Source organism: Dermacentor variabilis, chromosome 5, assembly GCF_050947875.1.
Source record: "Dermacentor variabilis isolate Ectoservices chromosome 5, ASM5094787v1, whole genome shotgun sequence".
Classification (NCBI taxonomy): Eukaryota; Metazoa; Arthropoda; class Arachnida; order Ixodida; family Ixodidae; genus Dermacentor; species Dermacentor variabilis.
Window position 1 is genome coordinate 150,655,755 of NC_134572.1, and position 24,838 is coordinate 150,680,592.

The 24,838-nt window shown below is 48.9% G+C and overlaps 1 protein-coding gene across 1 annotated transcript in view; it reads right to left on the minus strand.

Annotated features, from left to right (window-relative positions):
• Positions 1 to 19,846, minus strand: part of Np (serine protease notopleural) — a 46,279-nt gene extending 26,433 nt beyond the window's left edge. The window contains exons 1-4 of the mRNA XM_075693630.1: positions 19,656 to 19,846; positions 5,739 to 7,511; positions 5,566 to 5,645; positions 4,902 to 5,002 (exon numbers count right to left, since the gene is read on the minus strand). Of these exons, the coding sequence (XP_075549745.1) occupies positions 4,902 to 5,002; positions 5,566 to 5,645; positions 5,739 to 7,511; positions 19,656 to 19,749 (2,048 nt within the window). The 5' untranslated portion in view covers positions 19,750 to 19,846. The remainder of the gene's footprint in view (positions 1 to 4,901; positions 5,003 to 5,565; positions 5,646 to 5,738; positions 7,512 to 19,655) is intronic.
• Positions 19,847 to 24,838: the final 4,992 nt, after the last annotated feature.

Genomic DNA, 24,838 nt, shown 5'->3' on the forward strand with positions numbered 1-24,838 from the left:
CGACGACCTTGAGATGCGACCTATTAAATACGTCATATATGTGTTGTACATTTACAGGTTGTGTATTTCTTGTAGTGCTTTTCCTGACAGAATGAAAACTGCTGAAGTAACCCCCATTTCAAAAAAAAAAACGTGACAAGCAGAATGTAAAAAACTATCGCCCCATGTCGATCCTCCCAATTTACTCATAGGGCTTGGACAAAATTATCCAAGATTGGCTGTCATCATTTTGTTGCAGACATCACGTTATAAATGAAGCAGAATATGGATTTTAGAACCACAGGTCCACCGAACTGTCACTCTGAGATAATAAAGAGTACATATTAAGAAAATTCGAGAACAGGTTATTAACAATCGGTATGTTTGTTGATTGCGCGCAGGCTTTTGGCCACATCAATCACAATATTCTCCTCGGTAATCTAGAATGTTATGAGGTAAGGGGCACAACACTCGCATTATTATCGTTCTACCTCACCAAAAGGCACCAATTTGTAGCTATAGATGAATTCAAATCGCAGCGAAAACAAGTAATTTCAGGTGTACCACAAGGAAGTATTCTGGGGCCGCTACTTTACAGCATTTATGTTAATGACAGTATCTATTTGTCAACAAGCAAAATTTGCAATGTATGCCGATAACACAAGTATTTTATTATCGTTGCACGACTACACAGAATTGCTGCGAATGTCAAATGAACTTCTTGATAGGCTTTCTTTTTGGTCAAAAAAAATCGTCTACAGATGCCGGTTAAGTTAGGTAAAACATGCCGGTCTCATTAGTTAGGTAAGGCATGCCGGTTTCGCCCGCTGCGCGAACGAAACCAGCGAAGAGCAGACGTTCAGCAGATATCCTGACCGCACCAGACTTTTCCGGATCTGTCAAGTATTGACAGTTATGATTCTGAAATATTCAACAGTCACGGATCGCCGTTCGCATTCTACCCGCCACCACGAGAACCAGCGCTCATGCGCTACATATCGTGCTGCAACATGAAGACCAAAAGAAGCCCCAACGACTGATTTTAGACGTGCTGCTTACTATTTTAAGTGTTTTACCCCTTCTCAGGAAAGCGCTTCGCATGCTGACTGTAAGTTGTGGAGCACGACTTTGTATCCTGCAAGAACGCTGCTGACAGTTCAAAGCACCGACAGATGCATTTGTTTACATCGGCAAGTAGAGCGACCACTCTTCATTCGCTAGAGATAAAATGTAAGCCGCTCATCAGCGACATCAGGTGATGTCAAAACATGTCAGATTTTCTGCATGTAAGCACCGTTGCATCACCCTCAATCGCGCTCATACGAGCGACCACACCCCTTCGAAAACAGCGAGCGGGACACTGTAGTTGGGGATCGTTGTTATTCTGGCTACTTATCGTTCTTCGTAGTCTCTTCATGCACACAATATGTTCCGAGACAGATCAGGACTTTGCGCACATGATCGTTCATTTAGAGAACGCGTAGTTTTCTCGCAGAAACGCCGATGCCAGTCTTGACACTGTAGGCAGCTGAACGAGGCGGTTGTTTACGCTGCTGTATCGAGGAGCCTACGCTTGCTGCCCATTTGGAATACGAGTCGAGCAGTGCGCATTAGAAGCTAAATAAGGAGTGCATAACAATACGTAAAAAATACACCCATTTACGTGGTCACATTTAATATAAGGAAGTGCCAGCGAGTGCGGCTGGCAGCTTTCCGTCGAAAACGGCAACGTGCCGATGTCGATACTGGTCCCTGTCGTCGCTACTTGCTTTTTGTGTGTGCACTGTACGAAATGAGGAATGGCTTATTTCAAATCCGTATGGCTAAAACTGAGCTACAGAAGCAGTTTTCTTCATCATAATGGCCTAATTAGCTTCAGATCAATCGCTCAGGTCCGCCAGCAGTAGATGCGTGAATGCCGCGACTGTGACATGTAAGCTTACCCTCGGCTGAACACGATCGGCATCGGCTCAAACTGCGTGTGCAGATGGCGAGGGCTGAAGTTCGTGCTGCCAACAACGCAACACCGCTCGCCGCCCCCGTCACTTGCCGGTACACAGGGAACGCAACTTCTCGCGACAGGAGCTTCTCACGCCACAAGCAGTAGCCAAAGATCGTCGACTCATCGTCGCTCTCGTCGTTGTCGTCTGCGTGATCGGGGTATGCTCTACATGGAACACTCCTGACGTCTTACACAATGTGGCATGTAACTGAGGAGGAAGTAAGGCAGGGCGTTCGAGGCAATTAATTAAATCCATTTGCAAAAGATTTGTGCACCTCTCAAACCTGCTTTTTTGAGCACATGATGAAGTGTTCAGAGGAAAGTACCCAGGAAATTTCATCGACATCCGTTGACATCGAAAAATCGCCGGAGTTGCCGTTTAGCGCCGGCATCACCTCCGTCGCGGGTCGGCCCAGCATTGCACTATCTTCGGGATCGGTCCACGTACGAACAATTGTTGGTATACGCACGGACGCGATGAGCCAGATCCTAGCCATAGCCTGCTTCGCTGTAAAATTCATGACTTGTACACATATAGACTCTTACGGCAGCATTACTTCAGTATAAATAAACAAATTTACGTTAGTGGAAATCGTCCACCTGCATCACAGTGTACCTGCCTACACCACCCGCCGCAAAGAAGTATGGAATGTTGTAAGACATAGGAAAATTATGGCAAACAGATGGTTGAAAATAATTTATCGAGGTTATTAAATTCTCTAAAAGAAATAGGCATTGATATTCGAAAAATGAACCCTCTGGAATTTAAGGCTTTTCCACGCTCTCATATTTAGGTGTTCCTATATAGAATGTTGTAACATATTTTTCCTTTAGTGTTTTTTTAGATATCGCTTTATCTCTTAAAACTGATTTGGAAACCTTACATCGCTTTGTTTACGGACTTCCTTTATTCATTTTTGTGCTTCGTTGCCACTACTCTGCCGAATGTATAGGATGCAGACGAGTCAAATCTCCAGAAGGCTTTTTGAAGTTACATCTTCAACATTGCATTTGCCTTGTAATGTTGGAATAAAAACACTTATTTTAATTTTGAGTCATGCATAAATGCCGACGCGCTTGACCAGCAGATCAGATTTCGACGTTTACCGATTGTGCTCGCACGCTAACGTCATGCGTCGAGTGTCGCTTGCTTCTGTGGGCACAGGTTCGCCCAATAAACATTTGTCTCGTGATTCACAGTGTTGCTACTGTGTTCTTTACCGTCACTACAACGTGACAGTATATTCACAGGTAAATTCCCAAAAACGATTTGGGGTGCTCTACAAGGGAAAGCTATTAGCGTAGTGCCTGATGGGGGATTCACAAAAGACGCAAAAATTAAGTCCACGCACAACAGCAGCTTAGCACACCAAAGTTCTCGCGCAATCTGGATGTTCTCTATAAACGCAGACGCCTATCAATCTTCCAGCGGTAACCTGCAGTGAGCGCTTAACTACGCGACAAGCCAGCTATGCATAAGGCATGTCCACTCCCGTCCAGGTCACGGCTTTACAAATTGACGTGAGAAAAGCGTTTTAAAAAATGGCAATACCTTTGGCCAAGAGCCCAATACCTTTGGTCAAGAGCCCATGTCATTCGTTTACGAAATTTATTTCTTCAAAACTGCTAAGGCGGCAGAGATAATGTTCTTTTTTTTCCGACATCACGCCTGAAATTTATTTTTGCAGCAGCGTTGCTCTGCCAGGGCAGTCGGTGTATAAACCAGGCCTTTAGAGCTTGAAAAATAAATTTGCATGGGGACCTATTTCGTAACAGCTGCTGTTCAAACGCATTTTTATTCCCTGTTATTAACTTTTTTAATATAGCTTGTCGCTGGCGGTTTTTTAGATAGTAAAGTGTTCCCAGTTTCATTTGGTGAAATCAAATTAATTAAATCATGGTGTTTCACACGCCAAAAACACGATCTGATTATGAGGCAGGCCGTAGTGGTGGACTCCGGAATAATTTGGACCACCTGGGGTTCTTTAACGTGCACCTAAATCTAAGTACGTGAGCGCTTTCGCATTTCGCCCCCATCGATATCCGGCTGCCGAGGCCGGCATTTGGTCCCGCGACGTTTCAGTTGGTGCATCTGTAGTATCCATCGAGTGGTACAGTGTTACTTCACACATAAGCTTTAATGACAAGTATCCTAAACAATTACTTGAACATATTGCTGTCGCGCATTCCTCACCATGGTCATAGTTTCAACATTCACACCACTTCACTCAAATTTCGTGAACTTAACTTTGCTTGCAGGAACTCGGCTATGGTAACATTAAGCAAAATAATAAAAATTATTAATAAATAACTATTCTGAATATAAGGGTGCCAAATGAATACTCGCGTAAGCTCAACCTCATTTTACGAGGAAGATGTTGAAGGCAAATATCTACAATCATCTGATATCTTTTATCTAATGCAGTGTTCTAAGTAATGAGAGTGAGAAGAAATTTTGCATAAGGGCATGCGACTTTCAGCTGATTGTCAAGTTTTGCTGGGTTTCTTGTGCGAATTGAGCGGCATTGTCATGAAGGACCGCTCACTGAGAAACAAGCTCGGACTACGTGAACCTGGGGTACTTTACACGTGATGTCGCTGGGCCTTTTCATGTTGCCGTGATCTGAGTGTGGCCTCCACGTCCGAAAGTAGAACACGTGACACACGACAGCGGGACACCATTGCCCCGCTACCGACAACAGCGGATGCAATGTAAACCGAACGATGCGAAGTTATGTGTACCAAAGTTATTTCACAAGTCAGCTACTGCGTGCGACTGAGACGTGCCGCATCATAGCCTCAGTCACTTTTGCGCCATAAAACACTACGCGACCAACTAGCGACGGATACGGGGTGCCGCCTCCTCTATGCTAAACTAGCACGCTCAACTGAACTCTGTCAATTATGCTAAAGTGCTTACTTGTGGACACAGTGGGCTGCGCTGATGGCCCAATATTCGTTGAGTAGCGCCGCTCCGCACTTGTGCAGGAAGTTGTTTCGTTTGAACTGCCGCAGCGATATCTGAAAGTGCGCGATAAGAAAGCGATTTTACTTACAGCCAATCAATCTATCGATCAACCGCAATGAATCAGTCTAGTTTCTCATAGTTATACAACATCCTATTTCTGTCAAGCAGCACCCTAGGACCTTTTCAAAGGTTGTAGCAGGGGTCCGTTTGTTAACACATCTCACTCTCAATGAACTACAAGACAAATAAAACAAATACAGATATTGCAATAACGTCTATAAGGAACACATGCAAAAGGTCTTTTTCTCTTTGCAAACACAGGAGGTGATTTCGTAAGTTAAATAGGTAAAAGTGAACAAGTTGCTTATAAAAATGAAATTATGTGGATGGCGCGACTTTATGCGATAAAGTGTTCTGAAACATTGCTGCAATGTAAGAAAATGAAAATAACCCATAATTGCTCCTAATCTGGAGTAGGTATAGTGGGGCCTATAGCCGGCCTATTTCTTTCAGGCGATCATCGTGTTCAGAAAAGAAACATGCAGCTTTCTCCACAGGCATAAATAAATGCATCAGGCAGCCAATCGTTGAACAATGACCACGTAAGAACACTCACCATCCAAGGCCACTGAGCGAATTTTGTCTGTTCGCCTCCCACAATCCTCGCGCTTGGCACTGTTCTCGGCCGGCCGCATACTGGAAAAGTTGATGTAATGAGAATTCGCCGTCGAAATTGCTCGCGCTAGGATGCTAATTTGTGTTAGAAGGAAAGGCTGATCGTGAATTTACTTTTCCGAATGTCCTTGTCAGGAGAAATGGTCGTCGGCCCTGTTGTCACCGTAGTCGTCGCCGCAGTTGTCGTGGTCGTTGCTTTTGGAAGTGTCGACTGAACAGTCGTTGGGGGCGTGGTTGCCCTCTTCGTCGTCGGCGCTTGTGTCGTGGTCTCGCGCTCTTCTGAGACAGTGTAGGTCGGCACGGTCGTGTACTTCCACGTCGTACGAGCTGTTGTCGTGGTCGGCACTGTCATCTCTTGTGCAGTAGTAGTCGTAGTGCGGCGTGTGGTGAGCGCGAGGGTCGTAAGTATGGGACTTGGCCGCGTGGTAGTTGTAGTGGCTACCTCTGGCGTAGGAGTGGTGGGCTGGGAGGTAGTCGGTCGCGCAGTTGACGTCAGCCGTTGGGTGGTTGTCTGCGCTTGCGTACTAACTTCTTCTTTGGTGGACGTCGCAGTAGCCGTAGCGCTTACCAGTTCGAGTGAGGGCGCCTCCGATGAGTCTGGACTGACAGTGACGAAGTCGGTCTCCGCGATATCAGCGCCAGTCGCGGTACTCAATGTCATCGATACGGTGGTAGACGCGGTAGGAGGAACTGGTTTACGCGGAGGAGGAGGTTCCGACTGTAGCGGCGTTGTGTCGGGTACTTCTGGCGGCGGCTTCTGCGTCGTAGATAGCTCCGTCATGTCGACCCACGATATCGAGGTAACCATGTCGGTTACCGTAGACCAGTCTGCCATCGACGAGGTGGAAGTGGTCTGGCTAGCGGTTTCACTTTGCGTCGGTAAGGTTGTCTGCTGACCACTGGCATCGGCCTCGTCGACTACCACCCACGTCTGCTCCGTCGGAACAGACTGCGGAATAGCCATCGTGGTTTCTCGTTCGTTGACGATCCACGTGTGACTCTGAACTGACGTAGTGGATGGCCTCTGCGTAGTGCCCTGTACTGTTGTGGTGTCGTCGGCTGGAGTTTGCGTGGAAGTCGTGGGCGCCTCCGTAGACTTCGTGTAATCCTGGGACGTCGTACCGTACGCGACCGTTTCCGTTGGCTTGCTGCTCGTTTCGACTGGTTGCTCCGTTGTGACCTTCGTTGTTGTCTGAGGAGCAGACTCCGAAGTTTGCGCTGCCGTTGTTTCTTCAGGAGTGAGGAATGTGCTCGCCACGATTGGTATCCGTGTGGTCGTGACAGACGCTCGCGTGGTCGTGACAGGCGCTCGCGTGGTTGTGACAGGCGCTCGCGTGGTCTGTTTCTTAGCAGTCGTGGTCGGAAATGTTGTCGTGTCCGGTACGCTGGCACTTGACCCGTAATCATTTGGCACTGTTGATGGCGGTTCGTCGGGAAGAAACGGCAAGGTAGTCTCGTGAGGCCTCCACGTGATTAGGCCGGGCGTAAACGTCGAGAGACCCACAAAAGGTGTAGCCCCCGTAGTGGTTGGCAAGGGCGTATGGCTCGGCGTTGTCACCGCGTAGGTAACTGGCTGCGTTGTCTTGGACGACATATGCAACGTCGTTTTGGGCGAGCTCGTCGGAGGTCGCTTCGTTCTTTTCTTGTAGTCGTCGTCACCCTCGTATGGCACCGAATCAATGCTGTTGGCAGGCTCAGAAGGCATGTCATGTTGCTGCACGACGACCCCGGGCGGCAGTTTGCAACAGCTACCCGTGTAAAAAGAGTCTGTGCAGTATGTGAGGTGGGTACCGCCCGCGCTGAAACAGTCCCAGGCAAACATGCAGGTGCCTTCTTGGCTGGTCACCCTGTTTTGGCACGGCTTGAGCTTTATGGTGCGAGTAGCGCCTGCAAGGAACAAAAGAAAAAGAACGTTTTTATAAGCAAAGCCTCTTTGGTTAGGTGCGCCAATTTTCGGAGCAACCTACTGAAAAAGCTGAGCTACGTCTCCGCAGGTAACTTCACAAACAAGTAGTCATTCAAAAACCATGCTGTACGTACTTCCTTTCTGCACGCAGCTTACTCAAGCAACCGAAACACTAGGGACGTCAACATAATAAAGACATTTCGCTGGTACATTACCCCCCCCCCCCCCCCCGGACGCGTGCGTAGCAAACCCGCAGTGGGCTGATGGCTGTCAGCCGAGAACGCGCCCTGCCTGCCTTCGAAAAACCAAAATTAATTTAGGCGAAGCGGTCCTCCTAGGAAATGCAAGGAGGTCACGGGGGTTGCGGGGGGGAGCAGCAAACGACGAGCAACTGCTGCCGCCGTAACGTCTCGTTCCGCTCAGACATACGCGGTCCCAGTGGTGCAAGACGCGGAGGGGAAGAAAAGAAGCCACGTCTGGCGGAGTGAGGAGGGGGGGGGGCGCAGCGCCCACAGCACCGCAAACACATTGACCTTCACCCTTGGCGCCGTGCTCACCCAGCCACCCTCACACACACACACCTGCGCGAAGCCACCAAGCGCTCTCGGGAGGAGGGGTGGGTCTCCCTCCTTGGTCGCTGCGCGGCTGGCGGCGCGTGACCTTGCTGGTCGAAATATCGGTTAGAAGAGGAAACGGGTTGGGAGGAGGGGCGAGGGGGCCAATGGCGGAACCGGCAAACGCGGAAGCCTCGCGCGGCGGCGGCGTGCTCGCAGCGTGAAGACGAAGAGGAAGGAGGCGAGGGCAATCCCCGACGGCGGTGGCCGTGAAAAAAAAAAAAAAGGGAAAAAAAATAATATAACCATACGAACTGGGCGAGGGCCGAGCGTCTTCTTTCCCGCAACAGCGCAGGCAAAGATGAGTGCAGGACATCCGGTCGTTCACCTTCATCGCGTAGTTATTTTCTTTTTCCTCGCAAATGCCAAGGTCGGTTTTCTAGGGTGCTCAGCGCCGCCGCGTTGCGTTTTACCTCGCCCGGCGGATAAACGGCCTCTGCTGATCGCTTTGCCTCGGGCTCCTCATCCGAGCAGAGAATCACGAGAAAGACGAGATGGGAGGGAAAGGAGGGTGGTAGAGTGGTGCCTCGCGTGGCAATAATCACCTGCCGAGGGGTTGTTCGATTTGCGCCCCGGGATTAACTCTGTTGCTGTTGCTGGTGCTTTCGAAATTGGGCTAAGCAGTGCGGAGACGACGCCCCGGCGCACCGGAGATGTGTCGCTCCCGGGGGTGGCAGTCTCCTTTTCTTACTTCTTTTTTTTTTGTTTGTTTTTTGTTTTTTTGCTCGTCTCGACACGGCGTGGCACATACATCATGGTTGCTTTTAGGACACGAGGCAATTTAGCGAGGCGCGGTCGCCGATTGCTATTGGTCTTTTGTTGCGTTTCATCGACCCCCTCTCCCACCCTCCCAGCCCTCCCCTCCCCGTAGGATTCGCGTGCGACCATTCTTGCACCTATACCACCGCGGGCAAGTTCAAGTTCAGGGCCGAAAGCCTGCTGGCTTCTCTGCACGCCTCTTAAGATGCAGGCTAATCGCTTGGAGCGCGTCCCTGCTTTTTCTTCTTAAGTTTTTTTTTTCCCCCGCGTTTTCTCGGTTAAGCAGCAAGGCAAGTTGCACGGACGTGGGAGATTGTGTGTAGTTTCCTTTCGGTCTTTCGCACGAGCTCGGCTTTTGTTAAGAGTGTCCGAGCGCTAAGCAAAACTGGTTTTCGTTTCCACGCAAGATACAGGTATCGTCCTCGAAAGCGGTAGTCGATTTTGCCCCGCATTGCTTTCAGTCGCTTCGTTCTATTTACGAACTTCCTGATCTTGGATTGCAAACTGCGCAGACGTTGCTTTCGAATACCTACATGCACTTAATACTAAGTACACTATGACACAACCGTTATTTCACTTAAACCCAATCGAAATACGGCCTGTATTTGAAAGCGACATAATTGCACCAGCGCGTGTATATATATATATATATATATATATATATATATATATATATATATATATATATATATATATATCATGAACGAAAAGAAAGGGGACCGAGGGGCCCCAAATTATTAGACATATCATAAGAAGCCAACAAAGGCACCAAGGACAACATAGGGGAAATTATTTGTGCTTACTAATTGAATTACAGAAATTAAGGGAATTATTGGAAGGGAAAGCAGATGAAAAAACAACTGGTCACAGGTGGGATACGAACCCACGTCTTCGCATTACGTGTGCGATGCTCTTTCCAATTGAGCTACAGCGGTGCCGCTTCTATCCACTTTCAGGGTTATTAATGTTTTACTACTAAAACGAGCGTTGGGAGTGTTAGCCGGCGCCACCACTCAAGCTGTGGCGGCGGATGTGGAAAATCTTTTCTGCCGCCGGCGTGATCTATTTGAGCGACCGCAACTGGTCAATAAACCCACGCATGCTACCTGAAGCGATCAATGTTGCCGGATTCGAGACCCTCGTAATGTAATCAATCAGAAGAAAGAGCACCGAAGCGGTCAATTTTTAGTAATCATATTATGAGATACGATTTAGATCATAAGATTAATATCTTAAGCACTCCAACATCATAAGAAGCCCAACGGGGCTATTTATGATATGTTATCCCACTCTCATGGGGATTGGGAGAGGGAACAAACGCGAGTTAATGACATCTTAGTTGAAATCAAGAAAAAGAAATGGGCATGGGCAGGACATCTAATGAGGAGGGAAGAAAACCGATGGTCATTAGGGGTGACTGGATTCCAAGGGAAGGGAAGCGTAGCAGGGGGCGGCAGAAAGCTAGGTGGGCGGATGAGATTAAGAAGTTTTGCAGGGACAACATGGCCATTATTAGCACATGACCGGCGTAGTTGGAGAAGTATGGGAGAGGCCTAATTAGCCCTGCAGTGGGCGTAACCAGGCTGATGATGATGGTGATGATGATGCCACTCTCGAAAGCCATACGCTGACCCGCCTATCTTCCAACTTCGCCGAAAGGTGGCGCTATCATCCGGGGAGTTTCTTTTGTTAGGCCTCGACGCGCTCGAAACGAGAAGCGATGTCGAAAACACCGTATGGCTATACACGATACTCTGTCGTCGAAGAGCCCTGAGATTAAGCGAAAACAGTTTACACATTCATTCGCGACGAACGAAGTGAATTATAAATAAGCAACACCAAATGCGGTTCGAAGCGGCCGGCCGGAACAGCCGCCAGGTTAAAAATTAAATTATGGGTTTTACGTGCCAAAACCACTTTCTGATTATGAGGCACGCCGTAGTGGAGGACTATGGAAATTTCGACCACCTGGGGTTCTTTAACGCGCACCTAATCTAAGTACACGGGTGTTTTCGCGTTTCGCCCCCATCGATATGCGGCCGCCGTGGCCGGGATTCGATCCCGCGACCTCTTGCTCAGCAGCCCAACATCATAGCCACTGAGCCGCCAGGTTTTACGCAAACTACGTAAACAAGGCAAAGACGGTAACGTTACGCATCTGAGAAATAGCGCGCGCGGGCTAAACGCTACGGGACTTATAGCGTTCTGCGCATGAACATTTCGATCCCGCTTATCCGCTTAACTAAAGCTAGCTAATGCTAGCTGAAACCGCAACCTAGAGAAGTGATGCGCCCAGTGTAACTAAGTCGCGAGCGCGTAAAATTTCTCCGAATAGTACGTGGAGTAGAAAAACTAAATAATGACCAGGGGCAGCTTGGCAGCCTCAGCTGGTTTTAGCCTAGGAGCTGTTCACTTCAGATAGGAATCTAATCTGTATTTTCGGAGCTGTGCAGGGCAGTCAACTTACACGGATGTGGAAGATTCGTGGTTTATCCACACAGCAACATCACTGAATGCGCTAGACTGATTCCCAGTGCAGGCTCGCGTCACATCCTCTCAAATGGGACGGTGTCAATCTCGCACACCTCGCTTTTACGAAGAGTTTCCTAGTAAAATAGGGAACCTTGGCCCTGCCATGCTTTGCTATACCGCGGGAATTATGGGTAGTAAATAGATTTCTTTAAGCTTCCTGCTGGTCGCTTCAGACATTCTTGTTATTAATTATGCTTTAGTTGCTTTTTCTTAATTTCCAAGCAATCAGGTTCTTCTAGAGTACGAATTCAATATCTCTCCGCACGCATAAATAATCGTTATATATTGTTGCATTTACAAAGCAATATTTGGTTAAAAATGGTAAATTTGGAAAGTCGCGAAATCGATTGCAATAAACGTGCACAACAAACAAAAACGAAGTTTGGCCAAATTCATGTGACATCCGTTATTCCCATGCTAACTGAACCATAGTACTTGCAGGTCACGCAGAAACTAGTGACAAATTTGCCTCTGGTGATATTCCTTTTTTTTTTTTTTTTTGTAAGGTCACGCTTCTGCACACATGACTTCCAAAACTGAGCAGCGTACAACTTCGATCTCGAAGGCCACGTTGCAAGCAAGCGCTTCTTCTATAGCCACATTTGGGCACTACTTCATCTGAGCTCTTTCTGCAACTTCTTTATCCCCTCGCTGATAACCATCAGGGACTTTATATCAATTTGGCTAGTCACGTCCGCTTTGTGTTTGTTTAACTCCCTCAGAAACAATCTCTCCACACGTCAGTTGCTCGCTAAAAGAAATGGTAAGAAAAATAAATGAGAAGGAAACTTTTGCTCCAATATAATGCAACACGTTCTAAATAAAAGAGCGCGGGCGCGCTTTCTGGCATGATGTCAGGCAGCAAGGGTGAGAGCCCGTCGATGACAAGCATGTTTGGAATATGATTGTGATAAGCCTTATTATATAAGCATTGAAAATTGCGGGCTCTGTACCTCGTCGCGTGAAGAACACGGCACAAACTGCGCATGCCCACTGTTATCACATAGATGTTTGTTCGTTTATTTGTTGTTTATTTACACACACTGGCATCTCCACGACACTAAAAGCAGAGGCGAGCGCAGAAAAGCGGTTGCCATATAGATAACACGTGATAACTACTGGAATCAATAAATGCTACTATACTATCGTAATAAGAAGGAGTAACAAAATGTGCCTATCAAAATTCAGGGCGACGTGGTGTGTGTTCCACGAAGAATACATTTTTCATCAACTATTAACTTTGCGAGAAACCGAATTGGCTTTGCAGCATTTGGTTGTAATCACACGGATAATCCTATTCTTCATTCACCCGGTCCCTCTCGTTGACCTCACAGCTTTCATCTGCGCAAACTTCTTGACAACGTCTTTTCCGTTCACTTGAGCACTTTCTTTCGTGCTTATGTTCTTTACCTGGTCATTAAAAAAAAAAAGAAAAATCCAGAAGCTTCCTTTTTTCGTGCTTGTTTAAAAGGTTGACGCCTACGACTAGCGCACGCGGCAGTGAACGACCGATTCTATCGAAGCTGCACTCAACGAAGAAGGAAACGCTCCGTGCACCCGCTTTGCCTCGAGAGCTATGGGCACGCTTTTCGGCAAAAGCCGACAACGTCCGCTTAGTGCACGGGATCACAATGGCCGGTGCGTGAGCACGCTTCCTACCGTCTTCGTGCAGCCGCATAAGCCAGCTTTCGCGAACGAGCCGCGATGCACGCAACGCCGTTCCGCAAGGCACGTCTACGTCGCCCCCAGGTGACGCGCCGGTCGCAGCGCTGCGGCGTACCCCCCCTGGGCGTCCGACGCCGATCCGTCAGAACTGCGTGACCGAATGCGGTAAGAATGCGTGCACCCACGGTCCTCGGAAGAGGCGCGGAACACGCCCTCTTACGGTACTTACTGGCCAAACCGGAACCTGGACGCCACTCCAGTCCCTCGCCACCGCCCCCCCTCCCCCTCCCCTCAGTCTTCAACATCGCTCAGAGCCACCCCCACCCGCCTAACCGTCATCTCATCGCAGCTTACTTTTCTTTGCCTCACGTCGGACGTCTTTGGTGAGACCAATCGCCGTTGCATGACAGGCCCCGGCTGGCGCGTGCTTTGCCCTGTCAGGCGCACCTTGAAAGTCTACCGAGGCTTCCGCTTTCTTTTATCCTTCGGTTTTGCTGTTTTACTTTAAACTCGCTTACTGCAACGACTCGAGCAGTATGTAATCACACAAATATATGCATCCGATTCTCCTCGACAGAGCTTTCAGGATTCCCCGCCTGACTTTTTTGTGTACGTTTTCTTTTTTTCTCCTGGTTTAAACTACGAGTCGTCATCTTCCTTACGGGACGACACACTGGGTGAGTTAACTGAACGCCAACACCTAGCGCTCGACGCTGTTGCTGCGTTCGCATCCAGCTTCGGTTGTCGCCCTGCGCTAAGAACGCGAGCAGCGCAATGCGTACATGCAACCAGGAAATGCTAAGCGTCACCGACGCAAGCTCTATTGACAATTCTCCTATTCGGAGCTTTATGACGGCAACCTTCCTTCATGAAGTAGTATATGTAAACAAAAAGAAAAAAAATAACGGTTGAAGCTCGAAGAACGTCTTAAGTAGAGCTAAAACGAAAAAAGAAACACTGCAGTTGCCTCAATAGGCTGAGGAACACGACAAGGTTCAGAACAAGGCCAATCTCCGAGATAACCAACGCTTGTGGTTTCCGCTTTTGCGCCTTAGAAATGAAGTAGTAAACCTCGCTTGTATCATGCTGCAGAAGCGTCATTTCCTTTGAGACTTGCTCTCACTTCGATATCTGAGCCCTTTACGACCACGTATCCAAAATCTCTATGAAAGAAATATAGTCCTTCCGTTACGCGGAATACACCGTTTAAGTGATTGGTATTCCAGTCATGCCTCCCGACACGTCGAGATGATCTGATACGCATTTTCAGGCAACCTAGAGCAAGTGATGGGCCTTATTGACTTAACTCTACTGCTACAAATTCGTGAACTCTACCCTTCTTCGACATTAAGTTCGCTTACATCATCTCGACATGGGCTAGTTAATCCAGAGATCTGGCTGACCCAGACCGACACAGCAGTGTGTACTCGCATTTCGGGAAACGGCTCAACAGAGACAACCTATTCTGGAGACTACCAAGACAACTTGACCCCTCATAGTCTGGGCTGCCTCAGCCCGGGTCCGACGCTCCTTCGACTTTACCCACTAGCGTTTACCAGAGCCCGAAAACCGGGTTTCGGCCCGGCTGACCACGAATTCGTGTAAACGCAGCGAAATTCAGAGTCGTAGTGTTAATGCATACGACACTGTACATGTAATGACGTCGGTGATCTCTCATTCAGAAACAGTTCGAACAATCCTTATCATCGTCTGCCTTTCCGGGGGTTCAGCGCATGGCCATCGTAGGACGCTGCGACACCTGCGAGACACGCCCGCAAGCATCGTTCCAAACGGTTTTCGCTAAATCAAACTTGCTGTACGTAGACGCACTTAGCGAGTGTCCGGGGATGCGTGTGATTTGCTGCTATGGGGGACCAGACTCATTTCCAGCCCACTTTACATGCGGCTCGCGAAGACGGAAAGAATGACGCCCCTCGCCGTACAGCCTGCTCGTAATTTCGGCGCCGTCAATGTATACTGTTCGCTTTGATGGCATTCGCAGCCGGTTCAATGCTTCCCAGTGAGGACACAACGCAAAGGCAGTCTTCAACGAGCCGAGACGGCCGATAAGGGGGACCCGCTCCTGCGGCGGTCATCATTTGCCGGCGGCTAGCGGCTTCCCTCGCGGCCGATCGAAGAACGAATTCACAAAGAGAAAAGAAAGAAGAAGAAAAAAAAAGTACCCGTCCAGCTGGCTCAGACTTCCTGGCAGTGATTAGGAGTGAAAACTACCGGTTTATTTCTTACCGCAAGATGCTCCGCCTTCATTAAGGTAACATTTATTTTGCGTGTCTATTTCTACGTGTCTTTCTTTCCCTTTCTTTCTTTTTCTTCTGGTTTCTGGGGAAGAGCCAGTGAAGGATAAGATGGCTCTCGTGGCAACAGCGAAAATCTCACACCAACGGCTGTGGACAGAACAAGGGGTGTGATATTTTTTTTTTCGGCTAAGTTCATCGTTCTTCGTGTGTTTGATTCAGTATTTTGTCATGTAACTCACATTTGTCTACTTCCATTACTGTCTTTCAAAAAAAGAAAAAAAGAAACAGGAAAACTGCCTTTCCCGACCATTAGTTACTCGTATCATATAGGAGCGACCGAAGAAAATTTATGCACTCACGGGAGACCTGCAGTAGCGCGTCCACTTAAATGAGAGCGCTGCCCTTCGCCTGGGCTTGCTAAAGTCAGAAGGGCATTGGACCGGGCTAGTTGGTTAATGGACCGGATCTTCTTAACCATCGCAAAACCGGACAAAGGACGCGCGAAAAAAAAAAAGGGGTGGGGGGTGGGGGGCGTAGTAGACAAACGCTAAAGTCCGCTTCTCTCTCTCGGTCAACCCGCATGCTGGTGCATTTCGGGGACGCGTCTTCGCAGTCCATTGTCCTGGTTCGCCGGAAAGGCACGCGAGCGGCTGGAGCGTATTCATCGGTTGAGGTCGCTTATCTGTCCATTCAAAGTTGTTGTTCTGGCGTGCAGCGTGAAAAAAAAAGGGGGGGAGGGGCACAGCGTTGCAAACCGTCAATTCCGTTCGCTCCCTGCCTTCAACCCTCCAATATACACTCCCGCTTCTAAATCGAACTCTGAAAGCGGATGCTGCCGTGATTGAACTTCGAAAGCGTGAATTTCGACATTTAAGTGTATTTTTTTTTATTTAGCAAGTTTTATAGGCACACAGATCAGAACAGAAATTGCGTTTTCAGATATTAAGGTGCATCCGCTTATTTTTTGCCGCTTGGGAAATGAGAAAAAAGAAGAAAAAAAGATACGTGCAGCCTTATGTAAAATGGCGCCTGCATTCCGCCACAGCCCGACGCGTTGGCTCAGTGTCAGTGGCGCCCTACTGCTGAATAGGAAACCGCCGGTTCCCTTCCTGGCGCCTCGAAGAGTCATTCCGAAGAAGGCGGACTACAGCAATCCTCGTTCACAGGTGAAAAATGTAGCGGGCGTTAAATGGGAGGTTTGCCAAAATTGGTCGCCAACACCGAAATATAGCGTGCCTCGTGGCCAAATTGCGGCTTTTGGGGACATAACGTTATGCCGTGGTACACGTCATATGGGACTCCCTAACTGCGGAGCTTGTTCTTATCGCCACCCATTGCTAACGGGTGATTTGTGTGTCATCGCCTGCTGGACTGTGTCACGTTGCAGACACTGTTCCATGCGCTGCATTTGACAGTTACTTGCCCCGATTCTTTGTGCTAAGACGAAGCGGAGGTTCGAGGAAACGTACTGATGAACAGGAAGTGTCAGTAGTGGCTTAATATACGGAAAGCAACGACGAGAGCCAGAAAACAGCAAGGATTGAAAAATAAAGACAGTTCACGTGTCTGATTAAAAAAATATAATAATATGGAAACTTCAATGAAAGCACTAGTGGCAATGTTCATTTGCCCTCTCGAAACAAGACGAAATACGCAAGCCTCAACGGCAGGTATGTCATCTATGCAGCGTTGTGTTTACACTGTTGCCAGCGAGGCGCCTTGCTCTGCAAGTGTGAAGTTACAATGCAGCAACGTACATCGCACAGACATCAAGAAGCAGCAAAGCGAAACAGGCCAGGGATTCACAGGCCCGACGAATCGTCAAGAAACATTGTGGTGGGAGAAGGCCGAACCAATAATGCCGCATCATTTTCATGTCGAATGTGTAGGAATTATTTCTGGTAGGTGCGATTGTTTCAAAACTGGAACGCGATTCGCAATGGGACAAAAAGAGACCGATTTGGGCAACTTTGGCGGCAGTACAGTTAGCAGCGCGGCAACTTGGACACGGCATCAACGACGGGCACAACGGCGGCATAATGACGACGACATAATTGCCTAAACATCCCTCATGTAACCGGTTGCGCTCAAACTTGGTCTCTACGTCATTTAATTCCTTGAGCAGCGAAACTGGGTAAAAAACAAAAGTGTGCCACTCCGAGAGGCATTCTCAGCGCAATACCTAAACAACGAATAGACAGATAATAGCTGTGGTCATGGACTGCCATGACCACAGCACGTAGCTCAACTTTCTCAGGCAGTGGTGGGGCGCTGTAAATGGGGATTACCATACACTGACAGGGTGGACAGCAGCTATGCTAGAGCTATACTGTAAGACTGCGTGAGAACTAGAAACGCGTTTGTTAGTAAAATTTCATGTGATGGAACATTTACTTGACAGAAAAAAAAAGACAATTCGACGAAGGAGAATGCATTCCTCTAACGCCGAAACATAATGCCAGCTGATACAAATCAGAGGTGAGTCTTTCGCACGATTTGGCTGAACACGGGTCGTCTCGACGCCTTCATGAACACAGGAACGAATACAATCCAATTTTGAAACTGAAGCACTTGATACGTCCGCATTGCCACGTGCCAAGGAACCTTCACAATGCCATCATTTCCATCACGATCATTTCCACTAGCAACTTCCTCCTTCGGCTGGGTTCCATTCTGCGTTCGTTTCCTGCTGCATGGTTCTGCACTGCGTGACGCATGAAGGAATGAATTCTTGTGTTACATTTAAACAGTCGTCTACTGCACTTGCTTTCAATAACGACTCGGGCCCGTTCACGCGGCGCTATCTCTACATTTTGGGAACACTGCGCATTCGCAGGGCGTCCGGAGCAGACGGTTCCTTTATCAAACGGTAGCAACCAGCCCTTATCGACATTCGGTTTCGTTTCGCGAACGCGTCGGGGCGACGAGGCCAAAACCTGAATAACACGCCCGCATCACATGCTTAGCCAGGTCATCCTTTCGGAACGGGGTAAACGCGACCGTGTACGCATACGGATGTCGAGGTGGAGCACGCGTTGCAGCTGGAGGAACATCGGCGTTCCCAGACCCTGCTCGACGCGGCGTGCGTAGTCAAGACAGCTGAATTGGTTAGCAGTCGGGAGATTATATATGTGCACTTATTCCTTTTCTTTTCTCGCGTGGTTATAAATGCTAGGCAACCCTCGTATCATCTTTTTCTGCGCTGCCCATAGCCGTCCATGCGTGATGCCGGCTCGTTCGCAAGTTCAGGGACACCTGCTTCCGTAGAAGGGTAAACAGCGAAGGTCCTTGAAGCTTTCACTTTCTGCGTGTGTGACTATTTACACGGTCACGCCTTGTCACTCAACAGTGAACTGCCGAGTCGTGTGATCTGACGCAGCGCACATAGCGGCCTACATACCGCCAAGGTGACATTGCTTGTCAAAGCACATTGGCGACAAAATTTTGACGAGCACAGCTAGCGATACAATCGACAAAGTCAGTAACGGCAGTGAAGATGGACGATTCGGGTGGCCCGAAGTTGTTGAAACCGTCTCTCGAATCGAGACAGCGTTTCTGTCAAAACGTACTGAGATCGTAGTCGTTTATGAAAATAACCGACTGTTTAGATGGCGATAAGGTGACCCAAGCTAGAACGAATACACCGGCTGTGTGTTGGAAACGGCAGCCAAAGTAAGGGCGTTGTTCTTTTCTTAGTGCAGAAGTCGCCTAGGATGCTGTCTTTCGGGCCAGTGCAACATTACGACGGACTGATGCTACAATTTATCCCAAATAAAGCGCGAGAGTGACCGGAAGGGTCAAGCTGACCAAACGACTTCGTGCACAATATGGGACAAAAAGAAAACTTTTATGAAAGACACGTGTTTCCTTCAAACAGGGAAAGATGGCTCGATGTTCTTGAAACGAGATGCACCAGTAAACTCGTACGCATGAATGGACGCGAGAGTCTGACCTTCATGAGCAGAGGCCGTGAAGGCCAACATGCGCACGAGTTCCCAAACGTCGAACCTACTTCGTAGCCGTCTAATCACAAGCAAATTCACGGCATCCGTAGTTCCGCAACACACACACACACACACCCACAAACAAGAAAAATGATCTGACATCGGAAGGCGTCGATACTCCCCACGGAAAGCAATCGCATAGGGACGGTACCCGTCTCGATCGAGTCAACCACCGCCACGCACCGACCCCCCTCAATCAACTGGATAGGACCATCGCCGGGACGGCAGCTTGCCGCGGAACGCGTCTCGTCCGAAATCCTCTCTTCGCGAAGACTGCGCGCGGCGGCACTCACCGAAGAGCCTGTGGTCCAGGACCCTGAGCGCCAGCGCGGCACTCCACGTGTGCAGCGAGGCGACGGCGAGCAGCGTCGCGAGCCCGCTTCTCATGGCGACGGCGTCTGGCGAGTCTCTCCTCACCAGAGACCGGCGGCAGGAACGCGCGCGCTCCTTGGCCAGGTCGCGGCGTGTCGCTCTCTTCCTCCCCTCATTGGTGGGCCGCCCTCCCAAGCGCTGCTCGCTGCTGCAGCGTCCGCCTGGTGCTGCTGCTGCTGCTGCGCCGCTGCTGGTCCCTGCACTGCTGCCGCCTCGCATCGGGGGAGAGGAGGAATCGGCCATGACTTTCGCTCTGTGCCCGAGCCGCCTGCCACCCCACCCTCCCTTTCCTCCTCCACACTGCTACAATGCTCATGGCGATGCGTCAAAGAGTAAAAAAAAAAAAAAAAAAAGGCTTAAGCTGCCCCAAACCTGCCACCCTCCCTGCCCGCCGCCCTCGGTCGTTCTTAGTCGACCGACCACAACCTAAAGACTGTCGTTAAGGGCGGCCCACGCTTCTTCCGCAGCTACCACGGTCAGGAATGCTTTGGTGCCGGTGATTTTCATCGGTAGAGAAAAGCTTATCCCCATCGTCTCTGTTCATTGTCGCCGCTGGTCGCACGTTCACCGCACGTTCGCCGCACGGTGAAGTTTCACCGAATGGTATGCGCTGGTCATTTATTTACACTGCCGTGGCTGTTTCTGCAGCAGTGCGTGTGCTTACCGGTGACAGATCTGCGGCGTACGAGTGCTTCAGCCAAATATTCGGCGTCCACTTCTGGCCTCTTACCTATGACTGGCCTTTTTTTCTTTTTCTTTCGTACCTTTTTTTATTGTTGTCGTTGGCTACCGGTTTGCTCTCTGGTGTGTGTGATCGTTCAAGGAACGTCAGATGCGGTAAGTGGGACAACAACACCGCAGGTGCAACTCGTGTAACGGCGTCTGTTAAAAACAGGACACTACCGCGGAAGGATGCGCTTGCAGGCTCACGCATTTGCGTGACCATGCGTGATTCCAGTGTACACCACCTGCAACAGTTCGCACATTGCTACGCCATGGCCATCGATTCTCCGGAGCAGAAGGGCCCCTCAGCACACAGAACCGTGGAGGCGGCACTATGCAAGGAGCCTCTGCACTATCTTCATCTATTTCAGCTTGGGCACGGGGGCCCCGCGGCATTCGGAAATATCAGCGTAGTGTAACGGTGGCGCCGAAAAATTCTGCGCATGCTCAGTTGGTGCACCTGAAAGAAGTTATTCTGCTTCACCCGGATGACGCCATGTCGTCGCACTCGTCGTCTGCTACGCCCAGTTTTACAGTAGAGAAACAAAATATTAGCCCCTGGAAAACGTATATAGGGGGCCATGAAAGGAGCCGTGGCGAAGCGTGAATTTGTTGTACCACTTATTTTAAGCATTTGTTTGCGAAGAGTTGGGAAATCTGGGAAGTTGGGTATACCGACGTAAATGCAAGCAGTGGTTAATCCCAGCCACCAGCAAATGAGTTTGTAGTTGCCCCTCAACAATTTACAAACACGAACGAAATGAAGAAAATGATCTGTAGCTTCCTTCGCGCCACCCTGTTTCTCTGTCTCCCTTTATAAAATTGCACTCCAGATGAATTTCCGGGCAGGAATGACAGCGACAATTACACTCCATGGTATTTAGCCCTCGCCACTAGGTTGAGGAACGCACCGTTTCATCTTGAAGCTGCGTAGTGTATTGTATGAATTAGCTGTGACCGGCACCGAAGGAATGAAAACCGCTGTAGCAGACGACATGTAAGCTCTCCGATGATGCAATGCGCGCAGAGGGAGGCTGTCACGCACGCTCAAAATGACGCTGCGGTAGCGCTTGGCTGCGCTCGCAGTACTATAAAAGGCCACGCGCTCCAGTGTTCACGCTCAAAAACATCGAGATTGTACGCGATGCGTTGCAGCCGCTTTGCACATCTTGCAGCCGTAGTTTGTCAAAAGAGAGTGGGCGTTTATGGATGACATATTAAGCGTCCATGAACTCAACGCATGTGAACAGCGTGTGCTGAGAGTGCTGCCGCTGGACACCCCACACCGACCTTGAGGCGCTCGAACTTTTCGATTAAAAATTAAATTATGGGATTTTACGTGCCAGAACCACTTTCTGATTATGAGGCACGCCGTAGTGGAGGACTCCGGAAATTTCGACCACCGGGGGTTCTTTAATGTGCACCTATATCTAAGTACACGGGTGTTTTCGCACTTCACCCCCATCGAAATGCGGCCGCCGTGGCCGAGATTCGATGCCGCGACCTCGTGCTCAGCAGCGCAACACCATAGCCACTGAGCAACCACGGCGGGTAACTTTTTTATACGCATCGCCTTAAGTCACAGCATGAATCAAGTCGACTTCTTACTCGAGGGGCACCTATGGAGAATCTAACGGCAATGATGATCCCATAAATAACGGGCACTAGGCAGATTATTTTTTAATTTCATTTTTCTGGCATCGAACGTTCTCACAGTTTCTTATTTATGCTATTCCTATGCCTTATTGGATTTCGCAAATTCGCTGCATATGTCCATTTTAGTTAATTTTATTTCTCACTTTTTGGTGCGTTTGGTTGTTTGCAGAACGTTAAAAAAACGTTTACAATAATAAAAAAAGCAGCTTGTCGTGAGACGGACGTCAAATTATTGAATCGATTTAGCGAGACACGTTCTCTGAAGTATGGCAATTTACATATCGGAGCATGAAATTACGCGAAAAAATGATTTAGTAATGAAGTTTTGAATGAGTGATGAGTTAGTCCTGAGTTCTGCTCAATTATAAGTGGTGGTATGGAAGCGCAGAACGTTATTCACCCACGGGAAAACAGTGTTCAAAAAAGTCGTAACCGACGACATGAACTAAATGTAAAGTCATAAATGTTCCTCTACCACCCATAATTTTTCACGCTGCATGCTTGAACACTGTTGCGCCAAGCCCTCCTATTATTGATTGACTGGCGGCGCTGTTACTTTCATTGGCGGCGTAACCGCCCTGTGAGCGCTTTTACACCAATTGTCACAATTTCTTTCGAATAAATGAAAAGAAAAATGCCTGTGACTGACAGACTTCCATCGTGTCAGAATAGTTTTTAGAGCCCATGCCAAACCGCTATGTTCAGGCGTCTAATTAACTCTTTTGTTCTTTTGTAATTACACAGATGTTGCGGCGTGTGTGTATGCGTGTTCTTTTTCTTTTTTCTAAGTTTCCGCGGCTCTTGTGTCCGCGCACGAGTATGTTTTTAAAATGGCCTTCATAACTGCGCCGCAATTGCATCCGCCAAGGAACTATGAGGTTGTCGACTGTCCCGCAATTAGCGGGACAGTAGCGACTTTTCAGTAAATGTCCCATATTCCGACCTCACCCAGTCGACACGGCCAAATGTCCCGACTTTTGCTCGTTTCTCACTTAATGTAAGAATACATAGACCAAATTTCCTATCAGCCATGCAGCTAGATTGAAACTTTTCGTTGTCCTTTATTGTTGCAACAACTTCCTTGTTGTTGAAACAGAGTAGCACGAACAAATCTTTGTTCATATTTGTTCCACGCTCACACTGGCGGCTCCTGCCACTGATAGGGTCGGTCGTCGCCAGCCGCCCCCCTCTTCCGCCTCATCCCTATTTCCTCCCCCACCCCTCCTCCCGTCTCGACTGCCTCCACTCAAGAATTGGTAACTATGGGTGTTGTTTGAACTAACCAGGTGTATTTTCTCCGTGCCTAACTGCCATGAGAGATGCCAGAGTTTCTTTCTTTCGTACCTTCGCTTCTACTGCTTTCGTCGTTTTCAGCCTATAGTTGTCATGTCAGAGAAGAATAGTAATAATAATAATAATAATAATATCTGGGGTTTTACGTGCCAAAACCACTTTCTGATTATGAGGCACGCCGTAGTGGAGGACTCCGGAAATTTTGACCACCTGGGGTTCTTTAACGTGCACCTAAATCTAAGCACACGGGTGTTTTCGCATTTCGCCCCCATCGAAATGCGGCCCCGGTGGCCGGGATTCGATCCCGCGACCTCGTGCTCAGCAGCCCAACACCATAGCCACTGAGCAACCGCGGCGGGGAGAAGAATAGTCGACCTCACCTACAGGCACCAGCATTTAGAAAAACAGCTAGCAATGCTTAAACGAGAAATTTTTTTTAACACAGCGCGCGCACAAGGGCACTCGTGAAGTGCGATGGCAGGGGAAAGCGAAGCCACCCTTAACTGGCGCCATGAGGCACTGGTGGGTTCGGTCTGACTCTCCTCCGGCGCAGTGAAAACGGAGACGCTGGCAACTTTCTTCTAGGACTGACGATCGGGATCTCAAAACTTTCTTCTAAAGTAAAGCTGCTCGTTCGAGAGAGTGCGTAAAAGGGCGTGCGAAGAAAACACGTCACCCGAACAAACACGCTCGACAACCGAAAGGTCCTGCACAAGAAGATGGCGAAGATAAAAAAGGAAGAAGAAGTGAGCGATACGCTCGACGCGTCCAGTATACACGGCTCGGCGTCAGACTCTGACAAGATCAGCATTTACCCAGCTTTTGTATATCGGACGTTTTTTTTCTTCTCTCTTCTAATCTGGGCAACTTCGACTCGGAAGCCCTTTCGGCTAGACACCGGCAAACCTGCTCACGGGAGAGACGCATCGGGCAAACTCTTGGCCGGAGGTCGCCTCCTGTATGCTTCCATCTACCCTCACTCCACTTGCGGTAGCCTTTCTCTCTTGAGAGTCGGCTTCGCCCTTTGAGTTGCCTTGAGTGAAGAACTCCAGGGGGGCTTGGGCTTCACTCTTCGTACACGCAGAAACAGGAAGACGAAAAGCAGGCGTCAGAGTGTCGTGTTTCCTAATGCAACCACGTCTGCGCACGCATAGGCTTTCGGTAACGCGCACGCACACACAAAAATCCATTTGCAGATAGTGATATAACATCAGGTTTGGTGCGAGGCAAAGCTAAACGTAAATATGGGTATTTAGCTTGTCCAGGATACCGCCTTTATAGCTTGCGGAATACCACTTTGCAGGAGTGACTGGACTGGTGGCGTCATCTAGTGGCGCGGAGATTAGCTTGGGAGGACGCAGTTATTATTGCTGTAAAAAATGAATGTTCTACTGAACTGCTGCTGTAAAGTGTCGGCAGCGAGGGAATAGTT